Source organism: Macrobrachium rosenbergii, chromosome 2 (genome assembly GCF_040412425.1).
Source record: "Macrobrachium rosenbergii isolate ZJJX-2024 chromosome 2, ASM4041242v1, whole genome shotgun sequence".
Lineage (NCBI taxonomy): Eukaryota > Metazoa > Arthropoda > Malacostraca > Decapoda > Palaemonidae > Macrobrachium > Macrobrachium rosenbergii.
The window spans coordinates 30,963,729-30,987,372 of record NC_089742.1 but is presented as its reverse complement, the minus strand read 5'-3'; the positions used below and the strand labels follow the sequence as shown (position 1 = coordinate 30,987,372).

Here is a 23,644-nt window from a genome sequence, read left to right as displayed (position 1 = left end):
CATATTAGACAGACCTGAAGATAAAGTAGGGAAACTGGCAGAAGAAATTAATATTCAGTACCAGAAATGGATGTCCCTATCGGGACGAGAAAAACGGAAAAAATCCAAAGGTCAAGTATTCAAGAAGTAGAAAGAGCAGTAAGCAAGCTGAAGAATAAATATACCTCCCGGACAGTCAAGTTGAATAAATAACATAATGATAAAAGTATGGGGGACAGAAATGACCGAAAGCCTGGCACTCTTTAATTGGGCAAAATAGAAGAGGGGTTAAACACTCCTGACGAATGGGAGAAAATGGAAATACTATCACTTCACAAAAAAGGAAGCAAATTAGAATTAGAAAAACAAGAGAGGAATATTTATCACGAGTAACATAAGTAAGGTATTTGAAAAAGTGAGGATGGAATTAACAAACGAAATAATAAATCAAAAGATAAGTTGATTCCAATGTGGGTGGGCATAGAAGGAAGATCCACAGTTGATCACCTCCAACCCTGAACGCAGTGATTGACACAACACAGTGCTTGGGGCCCTGACGTACATATGGTTTGAGATGCGTATAAATGTTTTTGACAAACTAGATCTGAAGGACTGCATTAAAGAGATTGGGAAATGATAGGATGGAAAGATGCCATTGTTGATATGAAGATGAATGAGAACGGCAAAGAAGTCATAAGATGCTTCTGCGGAGAAACAGGCGCTATCGAAATACAGAAAATGTAAGACAGGGTACAATTTACGGCCCAGAGCTATGCAGCATAGCAACAGACAAAGTGAATGAAATAAGCGGTAAAGAACATAACAATCATAAGGAATATAGAAATAGAGTCCCTAATATTTGTTGATGATATAATGTCCCTCACCAGCAGGAAAGAAGGTATAGAAATGGCACTGGCAACTGCTGTAGCCTGGAGCAACTGAAAAAGTTCACATTTAACACTAAGCAAGCAAGTCAGCAGTGCTGATAATAGATAGAAGGACAAAGGCCAGACAGTCCATATAAGAACAGAATTAAAAACGCCCAATTAGTAGTGTAAGCGAATATAAATACCTAGGAGAGGGTACACTAAATGGTTCACAAGAAACAAGTATTAAATCGAGAAAAACAAAAAGTAGAGTACCTACTAAGAGAAATAAGAAAATATGGAGATGTAAAGAAAGTAGGAAATATGGCATTAGAAGTAAGGAAAAGATCTCTGAAACAGTGGTGGTCCCAACATTATTTGCCAACATAGAGAGACCTGGAGCAACTTAACAGAAAACGAGTCAAACGCTCTAGAGCAAATGCAATACAGGATCCTCCTGAGGAATGTGGCGAACAGCCAAAGGGCACGCCCTACTGGGGAAATTTAGCGGAGTCCGGCATATGGCCAGCTGCCCATAGAATTGAATACAAGAAAATAATGCTATTCCACAATATTATAAATTCAGACAAGAAAAGGCTAACAAAGAAATAGTAGAAGACCAGTTAAGAGCTCTCATGGGCTGTGCTGACAAAAGGCATAGAAAGATAGGTAAAAGTACAATATAGATATAAATGGAATGGAAAATATGCCAAAAAGAACTGAAACAGGAAATCAAGAGAAGAATAACGCAAGATAAGAAAAGAAGAAGAGAAAAGAAAGAAAATGGAGATGAGATTCAGATCACTTTGAAGAAAATAGATCTAGTGGGAACTAGAAACAAAGGATGCATGCTTAATAATGAAAACCAGGCTGAATATGTTGGACCTGAAAGCTAACTACGGGGAAGATATAAGGATGAGCTCTGTGATAACTGCAGAATAGAGGAGGACAGCACAGAACATTTGTTCAGGTGTAAAACCTACAAAAATAGAAAACTTAACATTAGAGACTCTGAAAGCCCTGGAACAGAAAAAACTAGTGGAATATATAGGAATAGCCATAAAATAAAGGACGTCACCAACCCAGAAAACAACGGCACCAGTTAAAAAGTAATAGTAACGTAAAAAGGAGGAGTAATAAAAGTAAATAAATTGAAATATTGAACATCTGGGAGGTTAAGGGGTAGTGTAAATTAAATGAAAAACTGTTAAATAATATATATAATGTAAAGTAAAAATAAAACTGATAAATTTATTGATATATATATATATATATATATATATATATATATATATATATATATATATATATATATATATATATATATGTAAAGTAAAATAAAAGTGTGTAAAATTGTATTCAAGGGAATAAGGCTTGCACCTCATGAGAATCGTGTAGTGTGCCCAACTGTGTTTGTGGAGTGAGCGCTAGGAACAGGAACCAGGAACTTGGCAGTATTTTTCCAGGTCTCCTTCCTATCATTAGGATATACACAGTTGACCATTTAAATAACTAAAAAAGTTAAGTTAGTATATTACTGAATAAAGAGAACTTAACTGAAAAATCCTGAAATTACTTTACAAAAAATTAAATGACAATTTTAAAATAACCACCTATGCTGTCATTTCTCTCTGATGTCGTCTTGTGAGGAAATAATAGATATATTTGCATTTCCGTTTCCTTTCAAAATTAGTAGCCCTTTCTTTCTTCCTAATTTTAATCAGATGTTGATTTATAATATTGCTCTTGGAGAGTAGGATTACATTCAATAAAAGATTTTATTAAAGTTTCACACTACCCAAAAAAAACTGTCTGCAGATAATAAAACCAAATAAAACCGAAAGTTCTCTTCTCAACCTAAGGAATGGTTCATTCCAGTCTCTCTCTCTCTCTCTCTCTCTCTCTCTCTCGTGTACTTCTGTAAGCCTGTCCATGAGAGCAAATTCAAATCTCTATAGATCTAATGATGTGAAAACTGACAGGTATAAAAGATTTCACCTGACGAAAGTATGCGACTGGAGACAAGGATGTACGATAACGTGGGATTTTCTGCACCTGTTTCCAATGAATCTGGGCAATGGGGTTATGGACGTATGGCCTGTCCAGTTGCAGTGAGTGAAACAAGAGGATGATGCGAACGGCGCCTTCAATGGCAGCATTCTATTCGCGTCTTACTTCAAGCAGACAGAAGCTCTTCAACGGCTCTCTCGCTTTCGCAAATGCGAAAATCTCGGGGGAAAACGTACGAAACATTACCGCCGGGTGTTTCCACTGTTTTGGAAAGCAACAACTTGAAAATGGTCTCCGAATGGACAGAAAATATCGTTTCTCTCAGAGAATATCCAAGAGTTTGCTCCATAGATCGTCAGTTCAGCTTAAGAAATGCGACAACATCCCTAGGAAATGCGACGTCCTCATTGTAGGCGGAGGTGCTATGGGGTCTTCCATCGCTTACCACCTGAAGAAGGAGGCGGGAGACAAAGTCAATGTTGTGGTCGTTGAGGCTGATAATACGGTGGGTTGGTTTGGTGTACATAACTTGTGCTCATATCGTGAACAGTAATGTAGTATGGTTATATTGTATATATACACATATATAATTTATAACGGAAAAAAAGATTTTTCATAAGTCTAGAGGTCAGATGATTGACCCCCCTGTGAGCTCTGTGAAATGTCAATCTAATGAATTTTAACATTCGATTGTGGAATAACGAATTATTTCTTAATGAAAAATATGCGAACAATTATTTGTTGTGAATAATATATATATATATATATATATATATATATATATATATATATATATATATATATATATATATATATATATATATATATATATATATATATAATTGTGTGTGGTCTTGGACAAGGGTGCTGTCACTGACTGTCATGACTGTTTTTTTATGAGCTGACGCCACACACTCACACACACACACACACAATGCTGACAGCACTGACACATTCGCTATATTGCAAGTCGTCCAATCAACTAACTGATGAGATAATTGCCTCTCCTAGAGTCCTAAGTCAATGGAATCTTTTCAATCTTTTACTTTGATAGCCATAATACCCTCAAATAAGAATCCACAGGGATTCATTTTCCAAAATTTAACTTTGAAAAAAATCTACAGTAGACCCAAGCAAGATTCTTTCTTACAGTACAAAAGAGCCTCGACGGTGCTGTCTATGGGATGCATCCGACAACAGTTCACCGTGCCCGAAAACATCTACCTTTCTTTATGGGAGACAGTTCTTGAAGGAAGCCCACCACTTACTCCGAGTCCCAGAATTCGATCCTCCTGACGTGCAATTCCGCCCTTCTGGTTACCTGATGCTGGTGACGGAGGCTGGTTACGACCAGCTGATGGAGAATTATAAGATTCAGGTGTATGTTGAGATTTTTCATTTTAGCTGAACAATGGGTTCTGAAACGTGTCTGGTATTTAATCAGTGACATAGAAGTGTTTAATTATTTATTTATTTATATATTCATTTTTGTAATCAGTTAATCTGCTTCATGAAATGAAACCAGGTGAAGGATTAGAATCGACCAGGAAGTCAGCTCTCATTTCCTGAGAGAGGGATGTGTTTGAAAGACAGAAACTCAAATCAAGATACGCTGTGACTGTTGATCTGAATGTAGACTTAATGCCCAATAGTATGAAAAGGTTACAAAATTAGTACCTTGGCAAACTAGACCATTTTGTGACCAACAGTTCAAAGGCATGTGACTAACGCGTAGAGCAAGGAAACTTGGCGAGTTCTTATTTCCCTAATTTCCTATAAAATTTAGGCTTTAGAAATATAGGCCTATGTAAATATTTTGTATACCCGTGAATAACGATGTAACTTGCCCCCTCAACAAAAACGATGAGAACACATCCCCAAACTATTATAGTCCAAGACGCAGTGAAAGTAGGTAGCCTGGATTTGGACCCGTGAGTGTATCGAGGTAGACGCAATATAAAAGAAATGGATGCTTTTCGGACAATCTATTGGCCCCACTAGTCAGTCAAGCTGCGCCCTCTCTTGTGTGTCTGAGCTGATATTTCTTGAAGAACGATGACCTTCAGTTTTTTTTTTTTCTTTGTATACAGAGTCCTTGGTTCGATTTAGTCACCAGAAGAAATAAGACTAGGTTACCTGACAGTACTTTCCCAGACACAAACACGAAGTCACGTTGAGGTCAAATCCTTGACTAGCTCAAATGTCGATTATCTCTCTTCTTTTTTTTTTTTCAGAATCACAGATAATTTTAGATATAAGACTTAATAATGTGTCATTTGTGAAGGATGCTATGTCTACACTAAACGTTTGGTGTGGTTTTAGCGATGCCGGAGCCAAGCTGAAAATGATGACGCAATCGCAGCTGAAAAGGGAGTATCCGTATATGGTGACTGACGACATTGCCTTGGCTGTTGTGGGCATCGAAAACGAAGGATGGTGAGTGTAAATTTTGAAGAGGAAACTGTCTATATTATAGTATATGCAGAATTCATTCAGTAATACGCCATATTCTTTTATACTCTAAAGTCAGTGGTCTGGTTAAACAAAGATATACTTTTTTTTAGACGTAAATGGAATCTAGATTTAGTGCAGACCATAAAATATAGGTCCACTTTGCAGATCACTTTTGTTGACCTACTCATGCGCATAACTGACTCATTTTCCTTGATATTCATCAAAGTTAGATACCATTATAATGAGTTTAATTCTTTCAAACTCGCCTAAAACAATTAGGTTTGATCCTTGGACTTTATTAATGGGGTTTCGACGTAAAGCAACGTCCCTTGGCGCAGTCTACGTCCACGGGAAAGTCATGGCCATTAATGACAGGTTCAACGAGCCTGCGCAGAATCTTAACGTAGTTCAGGTGAGTTTTACCATTTTCTACTCCTCGCATTTTCTTCTATACTGATGTGATTTTATTGAGGGCCGTCGCCCATGTTAAAAGTTTGTCTTTCCATGTTCCTGTTGGAAGACTTTCGCCAACAGTTATTTCCTCTTACTGAAGGCTTCTTTTGCCAATACTATCTTCAATCTGCCTTTGCAATTTGCGTAGACATTTTTACTACAATAACAAGATATGGTTTTGAAACCTTTTCTTCGTACAGCGAATTCTCTGCCTGATAAATTTCAATCTCTATTAGAGCTAAGTTGCGTGCCCTAGACCTTAGTCCTACTATTGAAATGTTCGTGAGTTTTTTACTATTTAGACCATCGAATGATTACTCAGGTTGCTACGCCAGAGGGAGAGACACACGACATAGAGTTCTCCACCATCGTTATGGCGGCCGGAACCTGGTCTGGGGAAGTGAGCAAATTGGCGGGGGTCGGAACAGGTGATGGAGTCCTGGCGACGCCATTGCCAGTGGAGCCGAGGTGGGGCAGATTTTTGGGTTTGGTTTGGTCTAAAAACTCTATTCCTTTTGTGACCGAAAAAGATATATATATATATATATATATATATATATATATATATATATATATACATATATTTATATATATATATATACTGTATATATTTATATATTTTTTAATATTATGATGAATGAGAAAAGAAATGTTCTCCTACTGGTAAGATGAAAAACCCCAAGGTTTCTTTAATGATAAAGTGGAAAATGTTAGGTTTTCCCAGTGAGAAAGATAAATAGACCCATAGTTTCTCTGATGACAAGGGGAATGAATAGGTATTCACGGTGATATGAGGAAAAGATTGGTTTTCCCGACGAAAAAGGAAAACGCCAGTTCCCACGATAAACAAGGAACAACAACTTGACGAAAAGCAAGAATTATATAATACGCAGATTATCGTAAACTGTTTAAACTAATTTAATCTGTTGAACTACTCATATACAAAAGGTCTGTCCAGTATATAATGTAAATAAACGTTATTTTTGTTGAGTTACTGTCTGAATAAAATTGTCCTGAGTTATTTTCTGAGAAAATATTGGCGGGAATCTGTCTAGACCAATTCCCTAAGGAGACTCTTACCTCGCTTTCAGGAAACGATACGTATACTGCGCCCACGTTCCCGAGGGTCCCGTTGAGAACTGCCCCATCCTCTGTGACTACACGGGAGCTCACTTCCGCCCCGACGTCCTCCCGAAGGTATACCTCTGCATCAGGAATCCCAGCGCTGAGCAGGAACCGCCCACTGAGGACCTGGAGGTGGACCATGATTACTTCGACAGTATAATCTGGCCGCAGCTCGCTAACAGAATCCCGGCTTTTGAAAATCTCAAAGTAAGCAGCAGGAGGTAGAACTTAGCAGGTAGCAAGGGAAATTGAAGTAAGTGGGAGTCAAAACTCAGCAGGTGGTTAGGGCAATCACAAAGTAGGAGCCAGAACTCAGCAGGTAGTGAGGGCAATCACAAAGTAGGACACAAAACTCAGCAGGTAGTTACGGCACTCACAGAGCAGGAGCCAAAACTCAGCAGGTAGTGAGGGCAATCACAAAGTAGGACACAAAACTCAGCAGGCAGTTACGGCACTCACAGAGCAGGAGCCAAAACTCAGCAGGTGGTTAGGGCAATCACAAAGTAGGAGCCAGAACTCAGCAGGTAGTTAGGGCAATCACAAAGTAGGAGCCAAAACTCAGCAGGTAGTGAGGGCAATCACAAAGGGCAAAATCAGCAGGCAAAGTAGGAGGGCAGGAGCCAAAACTCAGCAGGTGGTTAGGGCAAACATGGCAAACTCAACAGGTAGGAGCCAAAACTCAGCAGGTGGTTAGGGCAATCACAAAGTAGGAGCCAAAACTCAACAGGTAGTTAGGGCAATCATAAATAGGAGCCAAAACTCAGCAGGTGGTTAGGGCAATCGTAAAGTAGGAGCCAAACTCAGCAGGTAGTTAGGGCAATCACAAAGTAGGAGCCAAAACTCACCAGTTAGTTAGGGCAATCATAAATTAGGAGCCAAAACCTCAGCAGGTGGTCAGGGCAATCACAAAGTAGGAGCCAAACTCAGCAGGTAGTTAGGGCAATCATAAGGTACAAGCCAAGATTCAGAAGGTAGTTAGGACAACCATAAAGTACGAGCCAAAACTCAGCCGGTAATTGGGGGAATCTTAATGTCGGTAAGGGCTAGACCTCAACAGGTATTTAGGAAAATCTAAATCAAGCAGGAAGAGGCAGAGCTCAGCAGGTAATCAGGGAACTCTTCAATTAAGCAGGAGCCAAAACTCAGGAGGTAATTAGAGAATTCTAAAAGGAAATAGGGGTCAAAACTCAGCAGGCAATTAGGGACTCAGCAGATAGTTAGGGAAATCCCAAAGCAACCAGGCAGATGTAGAACTCAGCAGGCATTTAGGGAAATCTTGAAGTAAGAAGAAAGAGATAGGACTGAGCCGGTAATTAGGGAAGTCTTATAGTAAGTAGGAGACAAACTCGGGAAGAAAATCTACAAACCAACCGGGAATCTTAAAGTGTGTAAAGAAGTTTACAAAAAGGGAAAAAAGCACTTCTACAAGTACAACTAAATCTACAGGCAGGCAGAAAAAACGAAATGGAAAGCCGTAGATAAATAAATGAGGCTAGTTGTCAGAAACAAACTAGGAAAATCTAGAAGCAGAAAAATGTAATGTGAGCAGTCAAGTATAAAAGTCAGCGGGAACAAAATTCAAGGAGTAAATTAAGAAATAGAGAAATAACATAAGAAATAGGAAGATTTGGATTTACATTGAAAAACGTAGAAGTGATCACGAAAGCATGCATGTCTTGTCAGCAGGGAAATTGAACCTTAACGTCACCCCAAAAACACGTCTTTGTTTTAGGTCCGTGGATCCTGGGCTGGCTTCTACGATTACAACACTTTAGACCAAAACGCCGTCATCGGGAAACATCCGTTTTTCAGCAATTTGATTTTCGCCACTGGCTTCAGCGGCCACGGTAAGTGCTGGGCCGTGGGATCGGAAACTTGATATTTCATAGGAATAAGTTACGATCTTTGTCACCTAGGCCTAAATGATGGCTTATGTTCTCTGCCACATAGGGCTCAATGATGGGTTGCTTTCTCTGTCACTTAGACTTAGATGATAGGTTACGATCTCTGTCATCTATGCCTAAGTGATGAGGTTACAGTCTCTGTCACCTAGACCTGAAGAATGGGTGACGTTCTCTGTCACCTAGGCCTAAATAATGAGGTTACATTCTCTGTCACCTAGACCTGAAGAATGGGTGACGTTCTCTGTCACCTAGGCCTAAATAATGTGTTACGTTGTCTGTCATCTATGCCTAAATCATGTGTTACGTTCTTTGTCACCCAGGCCTAAATAATGTGTTACGTTCTCTGTCACGTAGGCCAAAAAATGTGTTACATTCTCTGTCACCTAGGTTTAAATAATGTGTTACATTCTCTGTCACCTAGACCTAAATGATGAGTTACGTTCTCTGTTACAAGGCCTAAATGATGGGTTACGTGCTTTGTTACTTAGGCCTAAATCATGGGTTACGTTCTCTGTCACCTAGGCCTAAATAATGGGTTCTTCTTCCTTTTTTCCAGGAATCCAGCACTCACCAGGTACCGGAAGAGCCATTATGGAATACCTCCTGTATGGGGGTTATCGCTCCATAAACCTCGAGAGGTTCGGGTTCGAGAGGATTTTAAACAACGAACCGATCGTCGAGAAAAACGTGCTTTGACTTTAAGGACGACCTCGCTCGGTGGGGTTTAGTTAATTTCTATCTTCCTCTTCTTGTTACTTATTCTTTTCGTCGTTTGATTTCATTTTTGCTACCTATAAACGGGAACCGGCACTCTGTAAAGGGAATAAGTTTAGGACGAACTTCTTGGGTAATTCAACATTGTTTGTTACCTCTATTTATCATTTTTGTTTCTCCTTTGTCGTTTCTCCCGTTATCAAACGGACAAAGAAAAATCAAACTTCAAGTGATGACCTCCAAGCGACCTTCACAAAGTTCACTGTCTGAATTAAGTGATGTTGTCAACATACAGACCACACAATACGTTATATTTTGCCCCGAGTGGTTTGCGCCTGCAGCTGCACGCGGTGTCTGGTAAAAATGTTGGCTGGCTTGATGCAAAAAAAAAAAATTATATATAATAAATAAATAAATAAACAAAAAATTAAAAAATTAAGACTAGTTAAAAAAAAAAAAGTTGAGGGCACAATGGCGCAAGCTCTGGCAGCTTTTAACACTTTACACTCAGAGTTAGAACCAACCGGCTAGCAAAGCAAAACCCACCCACACTTTAGTAAAAGTGCACTTGCTTGTGGAAATGCTCCCTCTCTTGCCCCTGAAATGTATTTATATCTGGTTATGCTGTCAGTTTAATGCCTGGAGTTTTTTTTTTTTTTTTTTTAGGAAGATCTAATTGACGGACATGTTTGAACTGAAAACGCTATTCTGAGACCTCACTCATCGATTGAAGAACATCAGTTTATTTTCAAGTGTTCATGAATATTGTTTGGTGAAGGAAGACGCTGCTCTTATTATTGTCGTTATTATTGTTATTGCGTTTTCACGGCAAATGTCAAATATAAAGTAATATTCATTTCCTTGATGGTTAACTCCAGAAACTAACAAAGAAATAATAAAACTCGCTTTCTCAGATGAGCAATACTTAAGCTTCCATAGATGACGTAAGAATTTCATTGATATATATTCTTTACTAGTTCATCGAAGATACTCTTGTCCAAAATCAGATGATTTATAGATTAAAATGCTCCTTAAATTTAGAAGAGAAAGATCATCGAATACCCTGTTATATATTTAATTGTTGTCTGATAAAGGGTTTGTGTGTGAAGATAAGTTATATATACTTTTGGCTAGCAGATATACTCTACAGTATGTTACGATTGAATGTCTTACGAAAACGGAACATTTTCTTCGCATAAAGCTTCAATAACATTTTCTCTTTCTCTTTGGTAAAAAAAAAAAGAAATTGACTCTCTCTCTCTCTCTCATATAGTCTACACGAAACTAGACGTGAGAATACATGAGAAATAAAAAATTATGAGAAAAATGTTTATCACTGTTATCTAATCTTCAAATATCTTTTACCTGCGAGTCTCCGTTACCTTTGTTGTTGTAACGCCAGTGTAAAAAAAAAAAAATCCCTTTGTAATGTTCTTAAATAAAACGCAAAATAAGATTGTATTATAACCTGCTTATATTCGATAGTACTATAAGGGGTTAAACCGAACCAAACTGTTTGTAAATCATCTTGAAGCAGCTTACCATCAAGGTCAAGCGGTACATTCTCATCAGACCCTTTTTGATAACTGATGTGTGTGTGTGTGTGCGCGCGCGCGCGAGTGTGTGTGTGTCTGAGGGAGAGAGGGAGAGCTGATTGAATCCACCCTTAGCTGGTTGTTGTTGTGCACCATCTCATCTTTCGGTGTTGCCATGGAGACGTCTGGTATTCAGTACAGTGCATTTAGTTCTAACTCTCTCTCTTCTTCTTCTTCTTCTTCTTCTTCTTCTTCTTCTTCTTCTTTCTTCTTCTTCTTCTTCAAACTGAAATTTTGTGTGGTAGATTGCTTAATAAATTGTTCAGCCTCTTTGTCTTCTTATACCATATGAATATCTCTACAGTATTATTAGTACCATCTTTTCTCAAGTTGTTTCCACGCAAGTTTAATTTTTCGTCATCCTTGAGAAGGCAAAGAACTCCTGAAAAATCTCAGCCAGTAGTAACTTGTCTATTAGAAGAATGTGATAATATGCTTTGTTATCCACATAAAACGTTCATGAAGGTCTAGAAGCGGCCGCGTTCATTTGCGCTGCATGGTGCGTTCAGTGAGTGACGTGGATTCGCCTTGGTACCACAGGAATCCGGGTGTATATCGCTGGATGGCTTCCCGCCAAAACATATCCACAACTGACATGAAATATTAATTTTCCGGATAGTTTTACGAGAACATCAATCATTGTATGGACTGTCTACATCAAGAAGTATAAAAGCTCACGAGAAATAGTCTTGTCTGTTATCCATTTTGCGATAAATCTTCGTGAGAAGGCAAACTGAATAGCAGAGAGAACCATGGAGAGGGCCGACTTCCGATGCGCTGCATTGTAATAAGCTGAGCGCCGGCGGCCATTTTGATTGTGTGTCACTGCAGCCGAGTCTACACCAAGTTATCTCTCTATGGATCACTTACACTACACAGGCCACACCAAGAAAACCTCTGGATCAAAAGGAACAGAGTGTTCAGCCATTAACTGTACAAAGTATACAAAAACAAACAGAGAAGTGGCCTTCTACTCTTTTCCAAAGGACAACACGAGGTGACTGAGCACATTAGTGTGTCAGCCCATCTGCTTGTAAGCAGCTTGGTTACTGCTATGTACTATTCATTATTGTTCTCAAAGTGTACAGTTTATGAAGCAATTGTATGTTACAATGAGACTAAAATATCAATTGAAAATCAAGAATAAAGCATCCAAAGAAAAGAAATTACGTAAAAACAGAAAACTGTTGAAAATTTCCCATAAATGAATTCATATTAATCCAATGAGCACTTTGTTAACAGGTCTTCACACTGACAGATAAGTATAGCCCTGTCTAACTCGATTAAGTTTGGTGTGTGTTAATGCTTTCGGTGGTGGACTGGTGGTGATTTTAATGCTAAACAATGTGTGCTATGTGTAGGCTATGTGTTGATGCCTTTGGTGGTGGTACGTGATTAGTAATTAAATACTACCTATTTCCAATAGGTTGTGCACAGGCGTAGCATTTTGTGCATATTTTGCTAAGGCATGGTATTTGCGAAGGCTTGACATTTTACTAGCATGTTCTTCTCCTAGGGCCTATTGTATCTGCCATCATTTAATGACATTGAAGTATAATAATTACTTTTCCAGATGCAGTCCTTTTACAGGTAATTTTACATAGCCCAATGTTTGAAAATATGTATTATTTTATTTCACAGAACTTTGAATAAAATTGTTTAAACATTTTTCCAAGGGTTATTTTTATCTTATTTTACAGAACTTTGAATAAAACTGTTTAAACATTTATGGGTTATTTTTGTTTATAAATATACCACATACATGTCCGTAAGAATACCTGAGAAGAATAAAATTTTTATCCCACAAAGGAATGACCTAAATAGGTATTATTTGGAGCAAAGTCTCTTCTGCTGATCTAGTCACATTTGGCAGTGATGTATCTGAGTGGTCCTATTACTGGTACATACTTATATAGGCCTATTTGTACCCTTATTTTCTGGTATACGTCCATAAAATGAACAATCATGACAGCTGTCAAGTAAATAAACATTGGCAGTTTCTTGTGTTCCAGCATAAAGACAAACTGCTGGCCCTGCAGTGGGTTGCAGTGCGACCAGAGCATGTTCGTTTGCAAAACGTTGCTGTCACTGCAGCTCCAGTTACACACAATCAAAATGGCGGCCAAATTACGCTGCACATAGGAAGTCGGCCCTCTCTTTGGTGGGATGTTTGCCTGTTCACGCACCTCACGTCTGCCCGATCCAGCAAGAGGGAGCTTCATTTTACGAGAAAACAATGTATGTACGTTTTTCCACATTTCTTGGCAACTGTTCACAAAATATTGGTAACAAACTCAAGTGCCTAGGAGCCAACTCTCCCTTCCATGGCCAATATGGGGAACCCGCCTCCAAAGCTGCCTTCCCTGGAGAGTCAAGTTCCCCTCCACCTTCCCAACCAGACGAAAGTTGCTTTACCAGATATTCCACTTCGAGTATCTAGTGACAAAACATTTTTAGTCACGAGGCAGAATAACAGACGGCATAGTTATTTATCAAATTATAATTAATAAAAAAAAAATACTTAAATTACCAACAACAATAAATTATCGAGATATGTATGACAAAACGAGAATCAACAAACGAAAAATTATAACCTGAGTCTCCTTTCAAATGATACCGTCAATAAAAACATATATGAACAACAGAGACCTTAAAATAAATAGTATTAGATTCTACAACAAACAGAAAAACAAGCATTTACGGCGTTAGTGAAAAGCAAGGTTAGTTGCAATCCCTTCAACACTGCAAGGAAAGCCCCGAAGTCCAGAAACCAGGTAACTTGAAAGTCGCGAATGAGGAACTCACAGCTATGTGGCGCGTGAAACGGGGCTGCCATTTGCACACAGAGCCAACAGGTGCTTGAGGTCCTCATCCATGCTTAAATTAGGTTCATTTCCAATACTTTTATGTCCTGAGATATTAGTCCAATCTCTCTCTCTCTCTCTCTCTCTCTCTCTCTCTCTCTCTCTCTCTCTCTCTCTCTCTCCGTGTAGTGGTAGTTGCCACAACATAAACATGTTTGACAGTTGCAGTAATTACAGCAGACTCTAAGCCGAAGAGCAACCATGAGACTTCTCTTCTGCCGTAAAATCAAACTCTGAGTAATACACAATAGCTGAGTGAATTGATGAAACTTTTATAAACTAAAATTATAACCTTCCTTGGAAAGCCCGAACATGTGAAAAAATAATTAAAAGTATTGCCAAATAGTGTCAATTTGGTCCCTGCTTCTAATGAAGCGCTCAGTTTTTATGGATCTTCTCCACTGAGCCCACAGCTTTTGTTGCAGAATATGAATCAGTCTGTGGCTGTTCCTAGCGTTTTCTTAGGGTCCTCTTAGGCTTTACAAAAGGTTATTATTATTATTATTATTATTATTATTATTATTATTATTATTATTATTATTATTATTATTATTATTATTATTATTTGATATCTTACATATCAGCTCAAGTGTTTTAGGGATTAAGCAACTTACGGTAGAGTGACATCAACCCTAGACCAGTGCAGTAGACGAAAGGCTGATAAATTGATAAAAAAAAATCTATTGCCCAGCCTCTCATAAGCAGAATAGATATTACTGAAACTTGAACAATTACTGGAAGCTACGACAGAGTGAATATAATAAAAGTTTATAGACAAAATTTAAATACATACCGGAAATAAATTAGCTTAAAATAGGGAACTATCTAGTTTAACATTTGCGTGAATCACCCATAAATATGAATACAGATAAATAAACGTGAACTATGAAAACAGGGAAAAAACGTGGAATCAGGGAAAAACATGAAAACAGGAAAACAAATAAAAAGGGACACACTGAATTAGGCCTATACCACTACTTGTGGGTAGACAAAATGCCCATCTTAAACTGATATAATATAATGAATAATAGATCACAAGGCTTCAGACGCCATACAAATCCAGTGCCAGGTCCATCCCAGATCATTTGCCCAATTTAAAATGCCTAGACGTTTACTAATACCCGCTTCAACAACTCCAGTTTCAAAGTCATTCGTAGATGACGCTGTTAATCCAGTCGACGTATTTAGCAACATTGACGTATATTCCCGGAAGCAGAGGATTATCCCCACAGGGTAGACCTGTGGATACAACCCCGATGAGGATCTCCCTGCCTTCCTCATCGTGATACGTCAGGGGCCCTCCGGAGTCTCCCTGTAGAGGAGGCGAAAACAAGAGTCATTATTCTTGAGCAGTTATCGCAAGAGCCAGTGAATGTACTCCTTCGAGTAATCACTGAAAAAACTATGTCACACTGCAAACAATATTGTGTTATAGGCATTGTGTGGGTCACAGACTTAACCCCATTTTGTTTCTCCCACCTCACAAGCATCCTTTCCCAGCTGCCCCGCACAAATGAGGTTGTCAGTGAGTCCTTGGGGATACCGCAGCTCGAGATGTTCTCCCAGTTCCGCTCTTTTGTAGTCCTGTGCACATATGGCATTTGGAATGGCAGGTACCTGTGCTTGTTGAAGGTTTTCAGCAGTATAGGCTGTGGGGAAGATACATAGGTATTATTTCTCCAGGATATAATGTACCATTTACTGCGTACCAGTGATAGATTTAGTAAATAAACAAAAATCAAATACGCATAGTACTAACACGACTGAAAACTCCACTGAGGCACTTACATGAATTAACTTTTCCCCAGCCAGAGACAGTTAATGTCTTGAAGTCTACTCTTGTACCTGGAGGGGGAAGGCAATAGGGCCAGGTGTCGGGACCAAATTGCACCCTAGTTCTAGTTTTCAAAATGGCCAGGTCATGGTATCGAACGGAGTCTTCGATGTACTCAGGATGCAAGATCACGTTCTCGATCTCATAACTGACTGACAGAACGCGATCACCGCCAGCGCTGAGGGATACCTCTCTGAAAGTGACTTCTCGCGGCCTGCATGAAATAAATTATTGTTGTCAGGTACTGAAAATAGTACAACACGAAAGACATTACTTTAATTCACTGTTATTTTCTGTACTGGTGAAATATGTTGACAATCAGGAGAAATGAGCATTTCTTGCTATACATGCAAAACTTTTCAGTGCAGACCATGAACTTACCTTTTATACTCATTAGTGACGCAATGAGCAGCAGTCAGCAAGTGCTGGTCGGATATGAGTGAAGCTCCACAAAAGAAGTCGTCTAAAGAGACTTCACTGGTTATCATTGAGGGAGCAGGGTTGTCGCGGATCACATCTGGCGGCAGTGGGAAGGCTGGAGTAGCCAGCTGGCTGGGAGTTGAAGGCTGAACAACTGGGGCTGGTCTGAAGGTTGGAGCAACTGGCCTCTGAGACACAATGACAGGTCTGCTTGTTGGAGCAACTGGCCTCTGAGACACAATGACAGGTCTGCTTGTTGGAGCAGCTGGTCTGAATGCAGGAGCAGCTGGTCTGAAGGTTGGAGCGGCTGGTCTGAATGCAGGAGCGGCTGGTTGCTGATATACAATGGCAGGTCTTCTTGTTGGAGCTGCTGGCCTGTAGTTTGGTCTAACAGGCTGGTAAGTTGGTGGGTAGGGTGGCTGGTAAGGAGGCTGGAAGAAAGGTTGCTGGAAGTCCTGTCTGGGAATCTGGAAGGGTCGCGGAGGTGCCGGAGAACCAAAACTACCAAAAGAGGGACCGCCCCCAAATGATGGTCTGCCACCAAAACCGCCAAAAAAGGGCGTGTCTCCAGAACTACCAAAACTAGGAAAAGATGGCCCGTCTCCAAAGCCACCAAAAGAGGGCGTTCCCCGCGACCCACCGAATAAGGAGCCCCCTCCAAAAATTCCAGAAGAAGCCTCCTCCACTGGAACCTCCAAAGAGGCCTCCTCCACTCGAACCTCCAAAGAGGCCTCCCCCGGAGGACCCTGTGGAAAAGAGTCCTCCTCCAAATAAGGATCCTCCATCAGCAGATGAACCACTGCTGATACTCGCCTGCGAAGGAAAAGAACGGTGAGCTAAATGAAGAATTATTCTTATTCTTTCTATGGTTACTGTAAGTATTACTTACTAAAACTGCAGAAGAAGGACTGCAATAACTTACCACTCCCCCAGCGTTGAAGAAATCCCTAATGCCTGGCGCCCCTCCTGCAACGGTCGGTTCAGCCCTTCTGAAGCGGCGGCCGCTAGTTATTGAAGCCACAGATCCTACAGGAAACGAGGCAGCTCCCCTCGTAACTGATCCCACGGTGTGATTGTAGGACCCACATTCTGAAAGGAAGAAAATGAGCTCAAGAGAATGATTTTGGCATAAGAGTTGTGATGGGAGAAACTATTCTTGAAAAAAAGGACTTATTTTTCAGTGAATTCGTTGGTTAAGTAATTAAATATTTACTGTTATTAGTTCCTGGTGTATTAGGACAATATTGGCATTGGGAGTTAAAAGAATAGAGAGTAGTCCATCATACAGTTGCCTTCAATATCTTATAGAAAGTCTTATAGAAAGTCTAGATTCTTTAGTAATAAATTAGAAGATAGTATTTATTCCTCGTAAAGAAAATATCTCCTCGACAACACTATTTTGCAATACTAAGTCTAACCAAAAGTTTCATGATGGCTTGTAAGAACCATTTGATATTCTTCTCCTTAACATTGTCTATTAAGCCGTACAGCCTTCCATCGAAGACAGTGAAAAAGAACGGTGCCTAATAGATGTCACTGGAGCGTTCTTTACAAGATATCATGAAAAATATGTCAAATTTTGTCCTCTCTTCTTTAATTTTTTATTTATTTATTTACTTTTATTTTGCTTATAATCGTCATTGAAATAGCGTAAGTCATTGTTTTCACTTGGCCTTACTTTATCCTTTTTCCCACATAATTATATTCCATTCTTGATTTTGTATTGGGTGGGGGAAGTATTATTACATACTAATTTCAGATATCTTCTGGAGAATACCAGTAGAAATGATAAAACAATACCTGAGATATTATGCTGATAATATAACTATATATATATATATATATATATATATATATATACTATATATATATATATATAATATATATATATATATATATATATATATATATATATATATATATATATATATATATATATATATTATTATATTTGACTTTTCATAGGCCTAGTAGAATATTCTACAAAATGCACCACTTTACTCAGTTGCCTTTTTTTTTTAGACTCGTTATACCCCTCAGTTGCCACAGCAGACTCCTGACGTCAGTAACAAGTTTTAGGCCGGTTAGTTTTTAAAATGAGGCTCCTAGACCTATGTCCATTGCATGTGGGGAGACATGATGCGTTTATTAAGCCAATCACGTCTGAACTGAGTGCTGGCACGAATGTGAATTAAACTGGATGAACAATCTAGGAATATAAAAGGATCTTGCGAGGAATAACGAATGTCGAGGATATCGTAGAATATAATTAAACTCCTGGTCCTGTAATGAAGGCGAAAGAAGACTAGGCCTACATCTTGGATGAAAAAGAGCTATCACAAAAAACAAACGACTCACGAAGTATATTCTTCTTTCGCAACGAAGCTCCGCCCACAGAGGAGGGTACAGGACCTCTAGGGCATTTTCTGCAGGATCTCGGGCATGTTGCTTGCATGTAGGATGGGTTCCTGTTGCATTCCCCTCTTCTCGACCAGCCAACGCACTGCGCATTCAGATCAGCGCAGTTCTCCTCTGAAAAGATGTGTGATGTTCATATGTTTCAGTCTTTATCAGCATTGGCAATTTCCACAACAGATGGAAACATGCGGATTGTCATAAATTTGTATTTTTTTACATTTATTTTTACCTGAAGTATAAATATTTCATGTAAATATCACTTGAAGACAGTGTCTATTCAATTACCTAGTTGCAATTTATCCAAACATATTATTCATACTAAGTTAATTATATACTTATTCTTTACTCAGTTATCATTCACTTTTATCACAAAGGGAAAATACAACTCTTAAGCTCATCCGTGAAATGCTACAACCTAATTTATCTATCTTTTGCAATACAATCATCTCTTAAACTTCAATCTGAAATATTAGGCCGATTAATACCCTCTCACCTTCCGCCGAAGGTCTGAAGGTTATGAACCCCGTGAAATGGTCATAGAGAGCTTACCTGGCCCGGGACAATTCTTACAAGATTTTGGACAAGTCAGCAGCATATAGTCAGGGTTAGACTGACATTGCCCTCTCTCTGCCCAAGCAGCACAACTGTTGTGTTGGTCTCCGCATCCTACGAGGAAGAAGAAGAATTTGTTTATTTACATTCTCCCGTATTAACGAAAAGACGATGATGATAGCGCTATTGATTCTTTAACACTTTCTATAAAGTCTTTTTTTTTAAATAGTTGTTTTCCATAATTAGGTGTGGCACTCGAGAGGAATACGTTCACCCTTAAAATTTTTACATTTCCTCTCCTCTCTCCTTCAACGCATCCTTAAAGCGTACTTTACGAGACATTGACTTTTGAGACAAATTTGCCCTTCCTTCTCCCTCAAAAGGATTCCCCAAGGACATTGAATACTCTCTCTCTCTCTCTCTCTCTCTCTCCTCTCTCTCTCTCTCTCTCTCTCTCTCTCTCTCTCTCTCGCTGATAACTGGTTGCGTAAAGTAAATGTGTTTGTTGTTCACTGTACATTTGCAAGCGTGTTCGTATTTACGCAAACCCGTATATTATATATTGTTATGTATCTCTCTCTCTCTCTCTCTCTCTCTCTGCAAACTGGCTTTGTTAAGAGCTTCTGTGCCAATGTACGCGTTTATTGTTGTTGCTCGATAATGTGTTCGCCTTGAGTATATTCGTAATGAATTAGGCGTAGACACCGAATTTGGAAGGATATTACATTTTCTTCCTTGTCTGTCTGAGTGCATGTATTTTCGCTGGACATCTTAAGAACAAGCGAATATATACTAAAATAATAGACCGACTTCCTCGTTCGGGAGAAATCTGTTCACTGCACGGTTTTGCCTCAAAAAAGCTGCTCGTCTCCAGAGACTAGTCAAATTAACATTTTTGGCGATATTTATCAAATTTTGAGCACAAGTACTCAAACACGGACTCATAAAGATGATGATTCATAACCAAGAACATCTTTGAGCAACCTGGGAGGAGTATGCCCCCGTTTATGAGTATTTCCGTATGCTTATCTCGATAGCTAATCATCTCAAACATACGATAATGGCGCTGTTGTTTCTGAAATATCGTTCGTTTTAATCTGTGACGCTCCCAACTTAGTTAAGTTTTCAGCCGCCAAAGTTAGAGATAACTTTGAGATAAAAATTAAATATCTGAGAATGTCCCGATTCTAGACGCAGTACGACTTTTTTTTTACAACGTTCACATAATCGTCTCGGGTTTGCGTTATTATTTTTTTTTTTTGTCAAGGTACACTTTCGATTTATGCTATCACGCTTCATATATAAATTATAAGTATTATTTCACATAGCTCGTTGTCTGTGGCATCAGCTAATGCTGTAATACGGAAGTAAAATCTAAAAAAGAAAAAGAAGCTAATAAGATTGCATAATGAAAGACTCATAGACAACCTTGAACGTGACCAACGTGACACCAAGCTTAACCTGGATTTGCTGTCTATACACAAAAGCAGTTTAAGATTTTTTTCCCTAATTGCTATTTCCTGTGTTTTCGCAGGTTTTATAAACACTGTCTTGTTGACAGGAATGAGAAGGCTCAGGCCATAAATGGAAATGTACATCAAAAAGGAATAAGATCACATTTCCAGTCTTGAAAGGTATACTACCTCCTGTAGATAAATTTCGAGCACATAGTTTTCTGCAATTAGGCCTACTTCTAAATTATGGAGTAAAAAAGTGGGTGGGGGCTAAATTTTGTGTAATTACACCCACTGCTTATTTTACGCATGAAGAAATACAGATATAACATGCAACCATATTCTTTTCCCATGGTTGCAACCCGCTAAAGGTTGACTGACCGCCAAAGAAAAAGGGTCGGATCAAGAGACCAACAAAATATCACTTATAGCTACATTCATCTTCCAAGAACTCAATCATGGATGTACCTTGATGTCAGGCTAGCCTAACTGTACATTATACGTTATTAATTCCATCGAAAATGGTTCAGTTTAGTACTAATACAATCCGATGGAAATTTATAAGTAAAAATAAGCAACTTTTTCAGAGATGTTCGTAAAGTGTGCAGCGTGTATTAATAAATAAAATAAAACTAAAGGAACAGATAATACCTCCTATGGACTGCATGACGAAGGAGGCGACCCCACATGACGTCAACAGCAAAAGGACGAAGTGATGCGTTGCAGCCTTTGTCCTTTCCATGTCTTGATAATATGCTCTCGATTCTCACCAGGTATATACGTTTCCTAGTCAAATCTTTCCGAAGATAGCTTTGTGACCTTGATATTTGTCTGTTAATTTGTTAGTTTAATCCAAGACTATAATAATGAGTCAGTTTTTTTCCGCGTGTTACAGAAGTCTTCTTCGTCAGGCAGTGACAACAACATCCTTCGGGCAGCTACAGATCCTCTCCTAAAGAACTACAGAAACACACTCCCAGTCATGGTTGCTTATGGAATAGGAACGACCGGTCCCTGCTCCTTACTATGAGCGGAATAATACCCGGGAGAGGCCCAGTGTGACCTCCAAACTCATCTTCAAGGAAGGTGGTACCGGAATGCTTACGGAAGTTGCCAAAACATAAATATTTCGGTCTGCAGGAATGTTAGAAAAAGGGGTGAATACTATTGTCTCTGAAACATTTTTGTCTGCTTTCAAAGAGAATGTGAAAAAAGTAGGGAATGCAAGTATAACAAGACACGACTATTGAAGTCTGACATAAAATTAACCCGAAAATAGAAAGGATAGGCTACAAAGCAACCCAGTCTCCAGGAAAGACCGTTAATGTGCAGTTTTTTCCTACAACGTGAGATTGCACGCTCGGTGTTTGCGATTCAGTAGATAGATGAAACGTATTCCTATGGAACAAGCCCACAGGGGCCACTGACTTGAAGTTCAAGCTCCCAAAAGGGGATTCCCTGGGATTCCCAGATTCCCCGATCCCTCTAAACCTTTCCCTTGAGTCATACTGTAGTACTATCCTGGGCTCTGACAGTATTTTCGTATTTTCCTAGTAACTGGTTTTCGCACACGTTCCTGGGGCATTTGATCTAGAATGTACTATACTCTTAAAACTATTTCCTAGTGACTGGTTTTCGCAAACAAGCTTCGGGATACATGAATATACGACAAATTTATTATCACTAATCGATAATAAATCTGAGCCCGATAAATAACAAAGGATTGAAGGATATGATGAGTATCAATGGAAAGAAAGCAAAAACATTGTTGTACATTAAAGTGAAGTTGTAAGAAAAGAAAAGGCCAAAAAAGTTAAACACGAATTTTATTATTTCTTTTGCAAAATAATAAAATCACATAATTACGAGTATAACAGCATATATTTGAAAAGTTTAGTGGAAAATTGCGAGGACATTTTGAAATTTCTAGTAGCATTGAGGAGCAGAGCTTCCATTGACATCTGCAACACTGCCAGTGACATTCATGCAACACTACATTAGTCACCGAGTCATCAGAGTGCCTTAGAACTATGTGGTTGCCAGCAGAGAAAAATGGACCAAAGTCAAGGGCAGTTCCATGCCATGCCATCGGTGCACCTCACATGGTGCGCTGTAGGCATTGCTATTGACAGATCTTTTAGCTGTAGCAGCACTATGAGGTGCATCGATGGCATGGTATGGAAGTGCCCTTGACTTTGGTCCATTTTACTGTGTTACCATCCACATAGTTCTAGGGCACTCTAGTTCCTCGTTGGACGGGTCGGTATAGTTCTCGGCTAGCACTCTGCTGGGCCCGCGTTCGAGTCTCCGGCCGGCCAATGAAGAATTAGAGGAATTTATTTCTGGTGATAGATATTAATTTCTCGGTATAATGTGGTTCAGACTCCACAATAAGCTGTGGGTCCTGTTGCTAGGTAACCAATTGGTTCTTAGCCACGTAAAATGTCTAATCCTCGGGCCAGCCCTAGGAGAGCTGTTAATCTGCTGTGGTCTGGTTAAACTAAGGTACACTTAACTTTTCTCTAAGGCACTCTGACTATTATAGATTTGTTTGAATAATATGGCAGTGTTGCAGATGTCCATGGAAACTCTACTCCTCAGTTTAATAGAAAATTCAACATGTTCTTTCAATTATCCTCTGAGCTTTTGAACTGTATGCTGTTATACCTGTAATCATGTGATTTTATTATTTCACTACCATGTCAATTTGTGTTTAATATTTTTGGCTTATTTTTTTTAACTTTGCAAAATCTATTTTGTAGAAGCATGCTTGCATATTAATGCAATTTTTGGTGCCTTCCAATCACTATTATTAATATACAGTTTAACCAGAACACTACATTAAACTTCATAACTCTCATACAGCTGACCTTAAGGGTTTATTCTTAAAAGAATATATTTGATCTGATTCAGCATATTGTAACCCCGTAATACTTTAATAACTAGATAAACTGAAACTGTTTAAGTCTGATAACTATTTTGAAGGACTTAATTATTATAAA

At 39.0% G+C, this 23,644-nt stretch overlaps 2 protein-coding genes across 2 annotated transcripts; one reads left to right on the top strand and one right to left on the bottom strand.

Annotated features, from left to right (window-relative positions):
* The first annotated feature begins 2,914 nt into the window (after window positions 1–2,914).
* LOC136844729 (FAD-dependent oxidoreductase domain-containing protein 1-like) lies at window positions 2,915–9,625 on the top strand. The gene is given in 9 exon segments (XM_067113969.1): window positions 2,915–3,360; window positions 4,008–4,087; window positions 4,089–4,235; window positions 5,178–5,291; window positions 5,589–5,721; window positions 6,085–6,230; window positions 6,854–7,094; window positions 8,620–8,734; window positions 9,348–9,625. Coding segments are annotated over 9 exon segments (1,503 nt in total). The 5' UTR covers window positions 2,915–2,973; the 3' UTR covers window positions 9,488–9,625.
* Window positions 9,626–14,966: 5,341 nt separating this feature from the next.
* LOC136844719 (clotting factor G beta subunit-like) lies at window positions 14,967–21,702 on the bottom strand. Its single transcript, XM_067113958.1, has 8 exons — window positions 21,294–21,702; window positions 19,186–19,302; window positions 18,577–18,750; window positions 17,141–17,307; window positions 16,180–17,031; window positions 15,753–16,012; window positions 15,444–15,613; window positions 14,967–15,276 (listed from the first exon to the last, which is right to left on the bottom strand). Exons 5-8 carry the CDS (start codon window positions 17,001–17,003, stop codon window positions 15,112–15,114), a joined length of 1,419 nt encoding a protein of 472 aa, XP_066970059.1. The 5' UTR covers window positions 17,004–17,031; window positions 17,141–17,307; window positions 18,577–18,750; window positions 19,186–19,302; window positions 21,294–21,702; the 3' UTR covers window positions 14,967–15,111.
* Window positions 21,703–23,644: the final 1,942 nt, after the last annotated feature.